This window comes from Nasonia vitripennis, chromosome 1, assembly GCF_009193385.2.
Source record: "Nasonia vitripennis strain AsymCx chromosome 1, Nvit_psr_1.1, whole genome shotgun sequence".
NCBI classification, from domain to species: Eukaryota; Metazoa; Arthropoda; class Insecta; order Hymenoptera; family Pteromalidae; genus Nasonia; species Nasonia vitripennis.
Genome location: NC_045757.1, coordinates 37406984 through 37420750, shown reverse-complemented (window position 1 = coordinate 37420750; position 13767 = coordinate 37406984). Strand labels below are relative to the sequence as shown.

General features: G+C 43.4%; 1 protein-coding gene across 9 annotated transcripts in view; it reads left to right on the top strand.

Annotated features, from left to right (window-relative positions):
* LOC100116934 (homeobox protein PKNOX1) overlaps positions 1-13718 on the top strand; it is a 15231-nt gene extending 1513 nt beyond the window's left edge. For 3 of the 9 annotated variants that reach the window (XM_031920803.2, XM_031920802.2, XM_031920804.2), the window contains 7 exons: positions 4347-4764; positions 5284-5499; positions 6813-7167; positions 7434-7601; positions 7813-7991; positions 8228-8576; positions 8639-12009. In XM_031920803.2, coding sequence (XP_031776663.1) covers positions 4441-4764; positions 5284-5499; positions 6813-7167; positions 7434-7601; positions 7813-7991; positions 8228-8576; positions 8639-8760 — 1713 coding nt within the window. In that variant the 5' untranslated portion in view covers positions 4347-4440 and the 3' untranslated portion in view covers positions 8761-12009. Of the gene's footprint in view, positions 1-4346; positions 4765-5283; positions 5500-6812; positions 7168-7433; positions 7602-7812; positions 7992-8227; positions 8577-8638 lie in introns of all 9 variants that reach the window. The other 6 variants (XM_032600490.1, XM_032600489.1, XM_031920805.2 and 3 more) reach the window with 5 other exon arrangements.
* Positions 13719-13767: the final 49 nt, after the last annotated feature.

The following is a 13767-nucleotide window of genomic DNA, read 5'->3' as shown; positions in this document are numbered from 1 at the left end:
CGCAGGAGATTCCTTTTTTTTTCTGCCTCGAAAGGGACTTGTTTTGGCTGTTTGTTTGTATTCCGTTAAGGGGAGCTGGTTTGGCTTTGGGAAGGTTCTCATCGCTTCAGGAAAACATCCTCGTGTTTTGTTTCTCTTTTATTGCGATAATGAAAATATTTTGACAGATATATCCATCTGCTCCAAACTGAAACTATAAGTAGAATGTTAACGCCATAATAGAGGGATTACTTACAGCTTCATAACGAACGACGGTTCAATAAACAATATGCCTTTAATCAGAGAACACGTAGTTGTTGTTCGAATTTTAATTTTCCAGACACCGGCGATATCGGCAAACGCTCTTCCCCCGTATCGAATTTCGCGTTTGACATTTATGACGATCTAGCACACGTGAGCCAATGTTTGCAAACCAAACGGGATATAAGTTTCTCTCTCCCGCGCAATGGCCCCTAAACTATCTCTCCAGAACTAACTGCGGCTGGCCTTACGTAATTCGAGCTTCTCTATATCATAAATTGGCGAAATCACAGCGCGAGTTGTTCCTCTCGTATATTATCGTCACGTGAATCAATAACCAATGGACGTCGGAGCAAAAAGTGTCGCTCGTTCATAATAATGGCAGAAATTACTGCGAGCGTATAACGAATCGGAAGCACCTTCGTAAAAGGCTATCGACGACGCGTATACGTATGTAATTTATTCGAGTGTGAAGCTCGTAAAGAGACTCGTGCGGCAGTAATGTAATAGCGGCAATTGAAAGCTCCTCTTTCTGCCACCGGTTATAAATACACTTTTTCAATTCTTCCGAATTGATGCGTCTTCTGAAGGACTGCTATTCGACGGCGTCGGCTCAAGTGGAATATGATTGGGTCTTCGTGACGCCTCGTTTACGAGACAAATTTCACCGGTTGCACGAAGCTGTCTCATTCTTTTTTCTCACTGTAAAAATACTTGCGTGCTCTCCGTTCTCTGTTTCCTTGTTTTTTCACGCAACACCTCCTATCTCCCGCGAGACAAAGTGAACGTTCGTTGAAACTTGAGAGAGGAAAAAAATCGTTTTCCAGAACCACGTGCGCGCGAATATCGAGCAGTGTCCAAAACAAAACCGCGTGTCTCGCTATTGCATATAGCCTACTCCGCACATACATGCCAACACATGCAGCGCTCTCGACTCGACTGCTCATTACATGACAAATCGCTCGACGCCCGTAAAGAGGCGTTCGCGCTGAATTTACGGCCGCGCGCTATACATATATACATATAGAGCTCTCACGACAGCTTCTCTCTCCCCTGCACATACATACAGCTATACACGACGGCTCTCTGCAGTACATAAAGTTAGAGGTGAGTAGATCCTCGTCGCCGGTGAAACGCTTTCCGAGGTCGTATATCTTGTCGGTGTCTTTGACCGAGAGAATGCCGAGAGTAAACAAATCGCTTTAGACCTGACAGCCGTTGGGCGGCGCTAACGCTTTCCTTCGCTTCAATTTTATGATTTACTGCGCCTGATGCGATGATACCATCGTCGCGCTGAAATAATTTATTGAATTACGACGGACCCGGGGCTTTACGGCTTCGATTTTAATTTTACGCCTTTCAACACGGGGAGCATCCCCGATAAGCAATCGCTCGTCGATTACCCGGAAAATCGTTTATTGAACAAAAGTGACTCGCGCGCGCGCGCGCGCGCGCGCGCGCTCTAAACATATAAAGCAGTAATTTTGGCGCGGAGTCGGCCAATAAATGAATTTAATCTCCGGATTCCCGCTAATTGCCGGAGAGAAAAGTACGGCAAAGCGCGCAGCAACGCGAAACGTCAATATTCCGCGGCACATCCCCTGGCTGCTGTCCCCCTATCTCTTAAATAAAGTTTATGAGAGTAATTATGGCTCGAGAGAGCGAAAGAGCGGCGGAGGAATAGGCGCTACAGCACTCGTGGAACAAAAGCAAACAAGCGCGAGCGAGCGAGAGCAAAGAAGCAAACGAAGGCAATTTCGCGACCCTTCGCGCGCGTTTCGCCATTAGCCGAGCGCACAGAGCGGTAAATTCGTGATCTCTGATGCGCCGTCCGCGCGCGCGCGTTTTACCGGTTTGACGAATTTGACGCGTTGTTGTTTGAAATCTAAACGAGTAAAACCTATACTCGCGTATTGAAGCCAAATGCAGTTCGTGCAATCGACCATTCCGACAAAAACCTGACCTCGTCCCCGTCAGCGCTAATATTTATAAATGAAACTCCCACCTAGCACGCCTCTCGCGATAAATATCGGCTGCGGAGAGAGAGAGAGAGAGAGAGAGAGAGAGAGAGAGAGAGAGAGAGAGAGAGAGAGAGAGAGAGAGAGAGAGAGAGAGAGAGAGATCTGCGGTGCGTCGGCGAGCGCCACTTGCGAGTAATGGCGCCTCGGCTATACTCGTCCTCCTGCGGATACACGGGCCAGTCTCTCTCTCTCTCTTCTATACTTTCGTTTTTCTTCATTTTTCCAAGAGGCCGTGCGGCTTGTGTAGAGAAGATTCTCGGATTTTTACCGCGCTGCTGCTTTATTGGCTTTTCGGATCCTCCTGCTCTTTTTCGATTTTATAGGCGCTGCGTGTGCTTTATTGCGCGATGCTGAAACGCCGGCTTTTTTCGAAGAGGGATTTCGGGATAGTCTTCGGAAAAAACGTTGGCCGACAACGATACACTGTTCGCGTAACGCCACTAGACTCTTGGCAAAAAAAAAAAAAAAAAAAAAAAAAAACTGCCAAAGCACTACAATTAAACTCCGCAATCAACAACCTGCGTACTCCGCTCACGCACGTCATACGCCCGCGAAGACAGCGATACCGTCACCTCGAAAAAAGAGTCGCGAATAGCCGTCTGATTTTTCCCAACGAACGTCAGTCACGCTCTCGGCGTACTGTAACTGATTTACCTGTACGTACATGCACGCACGCGTCTAGTCTCTCGGCTGAATGCCGATTGATTCGGCCGCGAGAGTTTCGCACGAAACGAAATTATGTGCGTGCGACATCGGCGAGTTTCTCGCGAGCCGTCGCTAATTTTTCGCGGATGATCGACGAATTCAGACGAGAGCTTAATGCTTTTTCGCCTGTAAAAATAAACGCTGGCGTTTTTTCAGTTAACGAGTTTCGCTTGTCCGGAGAGAGAGGCGCGCTTGAATTGCTGCATTGTGCGAAAATTCTTTTAATTAAAAAAATGCATCGGCCGTGGAGAGCGGCGTTGGGTTTCAAAGTTTCGAGCCGATTCGTTTGATTATTTGTTGCAGCGTAGAAAATACACGCCTTCGTTCCTAAATTTTTCAAAAGCGCATCCAGATCATAGACGAGGACACTTCCAAAAGCCAAAAGCCGCGGAAGTCGGGGGAAAAAAATGAAACACAAACAAAACTCGTACGTGCGCCAAAGCAGCCAGCGAGAGTCTCTCTCTCTCTCTTTCTCTTTTTTTCCTCCTTTTCGTCACGTGCCCAGCTCCCACTCGCGGGCTTTACTTATTCACGCGGCGAAGGCGTTCTCTCTCTCTCTCTCTCTCTCTCGAGCGCGCGCGAATCCTCTGCGGAGCCGAACCGCGCTGGTGTACCTGCCTACTCTACTCTGCTCTGAGCGCAGACACTTTTGCCGCGTGTGTATATCTCGCTGTTTGCGCGGGGAGCTTTAAAAATTGAAGCCTGTATCTGCGTAACGAGTGCAGAAAGTCATTTTTCGGGGAGTTTGCGGGCCTTCTATAATTCATCGCCCGGGCGCGACTGAGCGAGTTTTCGAGTTTGCCGCTGATTAATAGGCGACCCTGTTTTTCGCTTCGCAGAAATCGAGCGAAATTCAATTTCAATCTCGAATACCGCTCGGCGTTCACTCGAAATTCCACCCGGCATAAATCCCCCTCGCGCAAAAATTCAAATCCACTCAGGAATTTTTACGAAAGCTCCCTCTCTCTCTCTCTCTTTTAACGGGCACGCGCGCGACGTCGTCGAGCCTGAAAGAAGAAGAAGAAGAAGAAGAAGAAGCCGACGCGGCAGCGGCGGCGGCGACAGCAAAAGCTTCTAATGATGACATTTAAATGCAGTAGCGCTCGTTCGGCGCCTCTCCCGTTGCGTGCGCCGGCTGCTTCTCGGCTTTCTCTCTTTCTCTCTCTCTCTCGCTGCTGCTGCTGCTGCTGGCGTGTGTAAAGCGCGTTCGGCGGAGCGTGCGCTATACGCGTGCGGGGATAAAGCTGCATTCGCGCCGCGAATCGAGATCGACGCCCTTTTTATCAAAATGCGATCCGCCGACAGGTGGCGCACAGGCGCATTCCCCGTTCACTCCTCGTTATTTCATGCCACTACAAGAAAATTGTGTCGTCGTTTCAGGGCAGAGAGCCAATCGCCGGAAAAGCGAGCGGATCCCGCATCCTCAGGCAGTGTCCCGCGTGTCCGATGATGGTGAGGTCGTCGGGCGCTCCCCATGAGGAATGATAGGATGCAAGAGGGCAGCACCGCGGTGGCGCTAGCCATGGTGACCCCTGGCTACGATCAGGACCCTGCCAGCGGGGTAGCCGATTACGCGTCGCACCAGGACCAGGCGCAATTCGAGGCGGACAAACGCGCCGTCTACAAGCACCCGCTCTTCCCCCTACTCGCCCTGCTCTTCGAGAGATGCGAGCAGGCGACGCAGAGCTCCGACAACTCCAACAGCGAGAGCTTCAACATGGACATACAGGCGTTTGTCCAGCACCAGGAGAGGGATCGAAAGCCCTTCTTGATCAATGACCCCGAGATTGACGGCCTGGTGAGTAATCATGTAAATTCCGGAATAAGAAGCTCGCGCAATTGGTTCGACTTTCACCGGATACCGAACAAAGGGCGCCGCGAATTTTCAAAAAGAGCGCCTCCAACTTTTTATCGCCTCAGCCGGGCTCTGCGAGAGGAATTCTTATAAGATGCAAATTTCCCCTTTTAAAGTATAAAATTCCCTTAGCCCGGCTACCTATTTTAATCCCGCATTGGCTTTAGACGCCGCCGAGTTTTATGCTCGCGCAATCCCGGCGTATCGCGTTTTAATCCTTTACGCCGGCAACTTCGAATGCAACTTTGCGCGTTTAATGACCATACGCTCTTAACTCTGGCGCCTTGTGCAGGCGGCTCCGCGTGATCGGCAAAGTTTCACGGACAAAATCCGCGATTATTTACAATAAAAAATAAAAAATAAAAAATAAAAAATAAAAAATAAAAAAACAAAGGAGCGATCGCGCGAGATCCTCGCTTATTTCGGCGATTAACCAAGCGCGATTTTTCTTCGCGAGCGCAGATGATCAAGGCCATCCAGGTGCTGCGGATCCACCTTCTGGAGCTGGAGAAGGTGCAGGAGCTCTGCAAGGACTTCTGCAACCGTTACATAACCTGTCTGAAGGGCAAGATGCAGAGCGAGAATCTGCTGCGCAGCGACTACAGCCATCACGGGGCAGGCGGCGGACACGACGGCATGGCGCCGTCGAGCGGAAGCAACGGCAGCAGTCCCCTGCAGGTTAGACACCTCGGCTGAGTGGTCGTTGATTTTTTTCTTCTTCTCCTTCTCTTTTATTTTGGAGGTGATGGGTCCGAAAGTTTTTGCGCGGTTCTCGACGCTGCTCCAAGACCGCGCAAAATCTCCTCCGCTTTCCACTCTTCTTTTCGTTCTCTTAACATTCTAATAATCATGTATATTTCATGTATATTTATAATTGCACATTTATAAGCGCTTCAATTCCACCAGCGGCACGCTCTCCAATAAACAAACACCTGTGCACCGGCAGCCTTTGTCGACGCGGCGCAATGAAAAAAGGGTTATTAAATTTTCAACGCTCCCTACTGCAGGAATATCTTCTATTGTGCTCTCCTGACAATAGACAATATTATTCCTAATCTGGCATATTTTTGGCATCAAACAGCAGTCTTTAACGGCGTAAAAATGATTCACGCATAAATTAAAAATTAAAAAGGTCACTTTAAAACGGGGGAGTCGGGATCTTCCAAATTTATTAATCCTTTTAGTTTCCAATGCGTCGCTCGCTTTTTCTCTCTCTCTCTCTCTCTCTCTATCCTTTGTCCTCGAAACTCTTTTGTACACGATGTACGCATACGCCCACATGGATGTCCTCACACGTACACAAAGCAAACGTTTGATCCTTGCTCCTCTCGACAAGTCCGAGTAGACATCCCGATGGTACGGAGAGGCGCGCCGAGGCTCTATGCATGGCATACGCGTCGCGGAAACGGCGAATGATTTTCTCTTAGCACACCGTTAGACGCATTGTGCGCAGGATGATGTATACGCCTGCGTTTTATTGCCGCTCTTACGTATTGTCGTTGTACGCCGCTGAAGAAACTTTTGACGGGGGGAGTTGTAGAGTCATTGAAAATTTTCGGCGCTCGAGAGTGCCAATCGCGCTCTTCTTTTTGCGCGGATCGATGGGCTGGAAGTTTTCTCGGCAGTCATTTCGCCAATATCGGATTCGGAGTTTTGAATTATCGATGGAAATCTTTGAATTACGGGGATTCGGTCGCGCCTGCGGTCTAGCGGAGTAGCAGGGTCTGCCAGTTCTCTCAGCTGTGACTCTGCTCGCGATTCTTGTTTTCCATAACTATAATCATCACCTCTGTAATGAAGTCTCTCGTACTCTAAATTGATTGAGAGTAGCTACTGAAGGGTTATTCCTTTGAGAAATTTCAATTCAATTAATCTCTACTAACAAAAAGCATAACAAACTAACGCGGACCGTGCGCGCCTCTTGTAAGCTACGGCCAGTTAGAACCCCGACCCCTGCTCTCTGACAGCTAGCTGCAACATATATTTGCCAGGTGCTGTCATCTACAGGCAATGATGTTGAGTCGGGAGCTAACGGACTCCGAGTGAGCGGTCGCCCTGAGGTTCCCTCGGAGAACGGCAGCAGCGGCAGTCGACACCAGCTCCTGGGCGATCTCCAACAGCTGCAGCAGCAACAGCACCAGCAGCAGTGCAATCGGCCCTCCTCGGCGAGGTCCTCCTCTTCCTCGGGTGGCGGCAGCGCAGCCAGTCTGCAGCCCCACAACAAGCGTAAGCGCACCTACTCCGACGACCCGGAGGACCGGCCTTCGCCTCCCAGCGTTCATGGCAGTACACCTCTCTCGCAGATCGGGGCTCACGCCCCCGTCAACGACATGTACCTCGGCCAAGGTAGGGATTCTCCTTTTTCGACCGCTGACGGAACGTTCAAGGATTTGCCCAATGTCAATGGGGGTGCTATGGGTTCGGGCTTGATCGACGTACTGTTTGACAAGCGCGCGATTTTATATACAATCCAAGGATGCACATCAGTACGCCGATCAAAGCTACAATGAATGAGACGAATTAACCTATCACTCCCACGCCACAATCTCATCATACTAACGAGAGCTGTATTCTGCGAATGAATGTGCCTGTGCCGTTGTTCCGATTTATAGAGATGGATCCATTAAGCTTTGATTCGACGAGCATTCGTGCACTACCACCTCGCAGCAGAGTTTACGTCGAAGAAGCGAGCTACTGGGGACTGTTCGCAGTGCAAGGAAGGAAGAATGAATTTGAATTTGTGGGAATCGCTGCGTTGCATAACAAACGAGGCTTTGGTGGTTAGAATTGACATTTCATCCTCCTTCGGCTAATCTGAATATAAATGTAACCCGTTGATGGTATTCGCCATCCTTCATCTCTACCTCTTTCACTAACGTCCTTCTTCGTTCTTACCGACTAACGAAATTCATTAGCGAGATACTAAAATTGTGGAATGAAAATGGGGCATTGTGGAGAGTACGTATAGATTGACCGGGACAATCGTGTTAGATATTACTGTTGCAGGCTCTCCGTCGTCTATGCAGAGCGAGGACGATGAAGAGGCTTGCGGCGTCGCTGCTGCGGCTGGCGTTGGCTCGCTCAGTGGCAGGAAAACAAAGCCCAAAAGGGGTGTCCTTCCCAAGCAAGCTACCAACATCATGCGCGCATGGTTGTTCCAGCATTTAGTCGTTAGTATTTGTCCAATCGTCCTGTAATTCAATTTGGAATAATTGCTCGATGTTTCATATTTCCATTATTGTTGTGTCCTACACTGTGCCGTATTGTTTCGATGAGAAAAGTAGCTTTGTTTTCCAATTTTATTTTCAACTTTGAGAACCAAAGTTATTACATTTAGTGTTAAACAAAAAGAGGCATCCAAGTGTATTGGAGGTAGGTAGGTTACGAGTGAAATTTGTTATTGCAGCATCCCTACCCAACGGAGGACGAGAAACGCCAAATAGCCAACGATACAAACCTTACGCTTCTCCAGGTGAACAACTGGTTCATCAATGCTCGCCGACGTATACTGCAACCGATGTTGGATGGGGCTGGCAGTACGGACCCTTTAATCCAATCCCAGCCGCCGTCGCTCAATTCGCAGCAGCCTCAGCCCCAAATCAGAACTACTGGAAGTAGCAGTGGAAGCGTCAGCGGCTCTTCAAAGCAGCGCTCGAAGCCTCGGGGCGCCGGTAAGCAGCAACAGGCTGACTGGCAATCCGAGGACTCGGGCAGCGAGTCCAACGGGTCGAGCGATGCCGAGGGTGCTTACTCCGGTTAGTAAGACAATCATTTTTATTTACTGTTTCATGTTTAAAAAAGTTGCGTTTAAACGTAGAATTTTCAATCGTCGCAGGTCTGGGTGGTGGCGATCTAGAAACCAAGGTTGAAGAAGACGACGATGAGGATAGCGAGGACGGTGGTATCGATATCGAAGAGACGAAGCCTTTTGCTCACTGACCTCGTCGAGCCTCCTTGCGTACACCTCTCCATGCCCCACGAGATAGCGTCGCTCTTTACAGTATTAAGGTATTCGAGGGTAGATTTCGCTTTAACTGTCAGATACGTAAAAAAACTATTCTTGCGAAAATCATCAGGGATTATCTACTCGATTAGAAGTTATCACGCTCTTATCGTGTGTGTCTGCGTGCATGCGGACTTGTATTGTTGTCTCGGACTCCCGTTACTTCCTTGTGTTACTCTTCCTTATTTTTACCTGTGTACTTTCTCGGTGTTCTTAAGCTTCGACGACTCTATAATATACATACGACTAAACGGGAGGAGACGCTATAGTGTATACATTAAGAATTTTGAATGCCTAGTTTGGTGAACTGCGTATACGAGATATGTGATGTACGAACGCTAGAATATTGCGCGAGCCTCGTCTGAGAGGGCAGTATGTTGATTGTTGGTTATTTATTCAACCATGCAATAGCGACTTTTGCAGATTTTGTAGTCAATAGTACACGCAACGAAAGTCTGTATAACGATAACTTAGCTGCTGCAAGGTTATTTTATCGTTTTACAGCTCAGTATTTCAACAAAACTTCGAATTACGAAATCTAATGCTCCTTGCATAATTCTCGCAAGATATATTTCATCAACATGCTGCCTATTTTGGTATACCTTTGTTCTTAAAACCTTCCAGCAGAAGCGCCTTGAAATACGAAGAAAAAGAAAAGTATGATAACTAGCTACGACTATTACGCTTTTAAAATCATTGATATACTGACTCTCCTATAATGTTACTTCTTTTGACTGTGTTAATATTATGTATATGTATACATCAAGATTGACACTATCGATCTGCCAAAACTTGTACAGTTTTTGCATTCTCACCATTGCGCTCGATTTTCGCGCGTATATAGTCATTATATACAAACAGGTACGGCTTTTTTACTTCTGAAACGGATAAAGCTTAAGCGTTTACAATTTTCACTACTCAGGAGACTTGCGTGCGATTATTGTTTCCGCCAATTCTTAATATTATCAATTGAATGTGATACCGCTCGTCCATCAATCATTATTATTTTGCGTTTATGGATTGTAATTTTTATGATTTATTCATGTTGCGAAAGATAATGTTTATTATTAAAATTAATTTGATAGTCTTTCGTTATCTGTGTTCAATTTTACATAGACAACAACATGGTTTTGCAATGCATTTCGTATATCCTTGACTTCCTTAAAGCCAGTTCTCGAACACGCGGTTTTTCTCGTGTTTCGGTTATAGAACAACTCCGTTAGCGCATAAGACAGACGTAATCTCTTCGGGCTTGAAGAGAAAATTTTTTTTTTTCTTCTAGATGACAATGGTAGTGTGTTGAATATATAATTTCACTTTTGCCTCAGATACACGATAAACCTCATGACCACTATATTTTTTAATGATAAGTTCCTACAAACTTGTTTATTCAGTCAGTATACGTAATTTATATATGAATTATATGTAACTATTTATCTATACGCAACTGTGTAACTATATTACTTATTCAATATAGTTACGTAAAGAATCGTATACGACTAGTTGTAGACTAGTATAATTCATATATAACAAGTACATCTTGATTTTCTATGCCGAATGTATTTGGTTCTGATTGTAAAATTGTGCTTCTCCTTGAGATCTTTCATAGAGAAGTGTCCCACTCTCATAAGTTATACTCGTCGATAGAACACCAAATATAAAATATATTAAAAAATTAAAATAAAAACGAAGATGATAGGATGGTAAAAGCTGATAGCCATCGTACTGTAACGATTAAGCTATTAAAAAAAGAAATGAAAATAGGTATCACTTTCATTGTGCCATGTAATAATTGTAAAGAGTGTGGTAACTTCCACGCCATAGTCTCTTTGATCAGCTCTGCAGCTCATCGTCGTGACGCAGCAAAAATGCTGTCCCTCCAAGATAATAATACTAATAATAATTATAATAATAATTGTGCTGATGACGACGACGATGATAACGATAATATTGAAAAAGTGATCACGGGGCGAATTAATAAATTAAAAGGTTATTTATGATTGCGCTCAGTGCCGGGTGTGGAACTTGTCTAGGTGCGAACGTGCTCGCGAAGATTTTTTTTCTCAAAATCTAGGCAAATGCTGTTAAAAAACATATTATATGTACGTAAAATTTACTTAAGGCTGATCTCGATGAATTTTTTAAAAACTCTTGTATACTCACAAAGTAGTCATATAGTTATAATATACATATTTATATGAAGTCAGATGTATACGTACTTCTAGTTGTAACCTAAGCTTTGACTCGCTTGCACGACTCGACAGACAACTTTCACACTCGAGCAACTCGAGGCACAAACATGATCGTACGTAATTTCGTCGCCTCGGACACCTTAACGAAACAATGATGGTAAAGCAAAATAAATTAATTTAAAAAATTTTTTAAAATCAACAAATAATGATATTAATTATATAAACGCTATTTGAAATATGTAAAAGTATATATAATGATTATATTTTTAAATTCTAAGTGTCGTCTTTTGTGGATGCACCCAGAAGCTGCGACGGAGAGCGAGCAAATAAGAATTGAATCCATAAATGAATAAGTGTATCCCCCTCGGCTTCTTCGGTGCACTGCTGTAAATAATATACGATCAATATTATTGAATAATTAATTAACTGCGATGCAGAAGTGAGGAGAAAAAATACTGTTGACTTCAATTAATTTGAGCAAAAAATAAAGGAAAGAGGCAAATAATCCAACCGACGGCTCTGGAAAACCGATGAACCGATGAAACCCCCGATCTTCTATGTGAATGAATCGTTGTTTACAGAAATAATGGATAACAATTTTCTAGCTGAATATATTTTTTTATTTAAATAAGTAATCAACTGAATGATTTTGTTATTAAATTTTAGTTTATTATTTTTGCGATTAGCAGTAATTGCACGATTGTATGCGAAGTTGACAGACAATCTTTATTTTAAGAGAGAAAAAATAACTATGTTTATAATTTGACTGAAGTGGAGTATGTTCAGCAATTGATGATTTGATTGCCTTCGCAAAATACGAGTATTCGGTTTTTTAAATAAGGAAAGAAAGTCATACGGCGACTTGAAAAGCGATCAACTAGAAAGAAACGGCTCTGTTCCTCTTTTACCTAGTTGTAATAGCGTAGAGAAAAAAAAATAAAATACTACGAACAATTCCTTTTGTACAGAGATTCAAAGATTAGAAGAAAAAAATGAATAAGAACTTTCTTCCTATTTGTTTTCCTTTTTAGCTCTATACAATAATGATAATACTTGGCGCGTCTTTTCTCGCGATTATATTATAATAATATAAAGCATAAAAGTCAGATGAGCGTAAGCAAAAATTTAAAAAGTCGAATCTCCGCATTCGACGACCAGCAATAAATATTGTGAAAATATAATGAGGAAAAAAATTAAGTAATTAAGCAAAGGGGTGAATCGAGGAATAACTGCACCTCGTTCGATTAAACAAAAGAGATGTAATCGAAGAAAAGAGATGAGAGGGAAGGAAAAAAGCTTAGTGTTTAAGATTTAAACGGTAGAAGTTAAGAGGTAGGTCTTAAGGCTGAACCACGTATACGTATGTGCTGCGGCACCAGACAACTGTGATAACTCGGTGGGCGGTGCCCAGCCTCCTACTTCATAATAATAATTGTATACTTGAAAAATGAGTAAAATAAAAATGCGGAAAAAAAGTTGTGAGAGACAAAAGAAGCGAGACGCAAAGGAAAATTGCTGCGGAAGGTGTAATGTTTTAGAGCGAAAGTTCTGTTACGAGTAAGAGAGTTTCAGAAAAATGGAAATTTTATTTTTTTAATAAACTGATAATACGCGTATATGATTTTTCGAGGCTCGGTTCAGTATGTGAAAGTATGCGAATGTCGATTACGTGGTGGTTATAATTTTATACGAAATAATGTGGCAATTTTTAAAAAGGTAAGGCTAATTTCTTAGTGACAATATAGTGTGTTATTTGTGTTACAGCCACCTGACTAAGCAATGTAATTCAAAGATTCAGCTGACGATTATCATCGATTTATGAATTCAAGCATTTTAATAAGAATTTGATGCGATTATTCGTAAACTTTGCCATTCTTAATTTAACTACAAAATTAATGAATTAATTTACATAATTCGTATAATGTTATAACCTCTTCGACTGCACAATTACCTATTCGAGATAAATATAATTACCCAAATTTGTTATTACATCTCTCTAACAATGAATATTTTATTTAGTTAGTAGTACAAACAAATGTTTTTCAAAAATTCATAAAATACAAAGCGATGATACAGAAAAAAAGTATCAAACGAGACCTGTAACTCTCTCTGTCCATGTGCTCACGTGTAAAAACATAGCGATAAATGTCTAAGAAGAGAAATAATGGAGAAAAATAATTAAAGAAGCATTTCGTCCTAAAAGAAATGTATGCGCGTCAGTAAAGGATATTGCGTATATTGTTTACACCGAAAAAAACTCCTGCCTAAGATTTCGATTAAAATATTTAAAGAAAAACGGCGAAAAAGTTGTATTTTAAGAATGGTTCAGAAAGGGAGACACATCTTCTACTTTCATTTTTCTTTTTTGTTATTACTTTGATCATTTCTTTTACAAAAAACAGTCTTCAAATACTTTGATGTATATTATTTTGGTCTTCCGTTGAATTAGTTTTAAGAAAACAGTACGACGATTGTATTCCGATTATTGATTAAAAAAAACACGCTCATAGTCCTTGAGATTTTGGACCATTTCTAGTTGCCGATTAAGAGTTTTTAAGTCCTAAGCTAAACGTATACATAGACTTTTCATCGCATCGCATCGCATATTAAGCAAGGCATAAGCGAATGAATTAATTCTCTCTCGTGTAAATCTACGCCCTGTTAATTAAGTTTATCGATAATAAATGCCATCACGCTTGCAATAAGTGTTTTATTTTTCTTACCTCAAACATATTTATACTTTAAATCGAT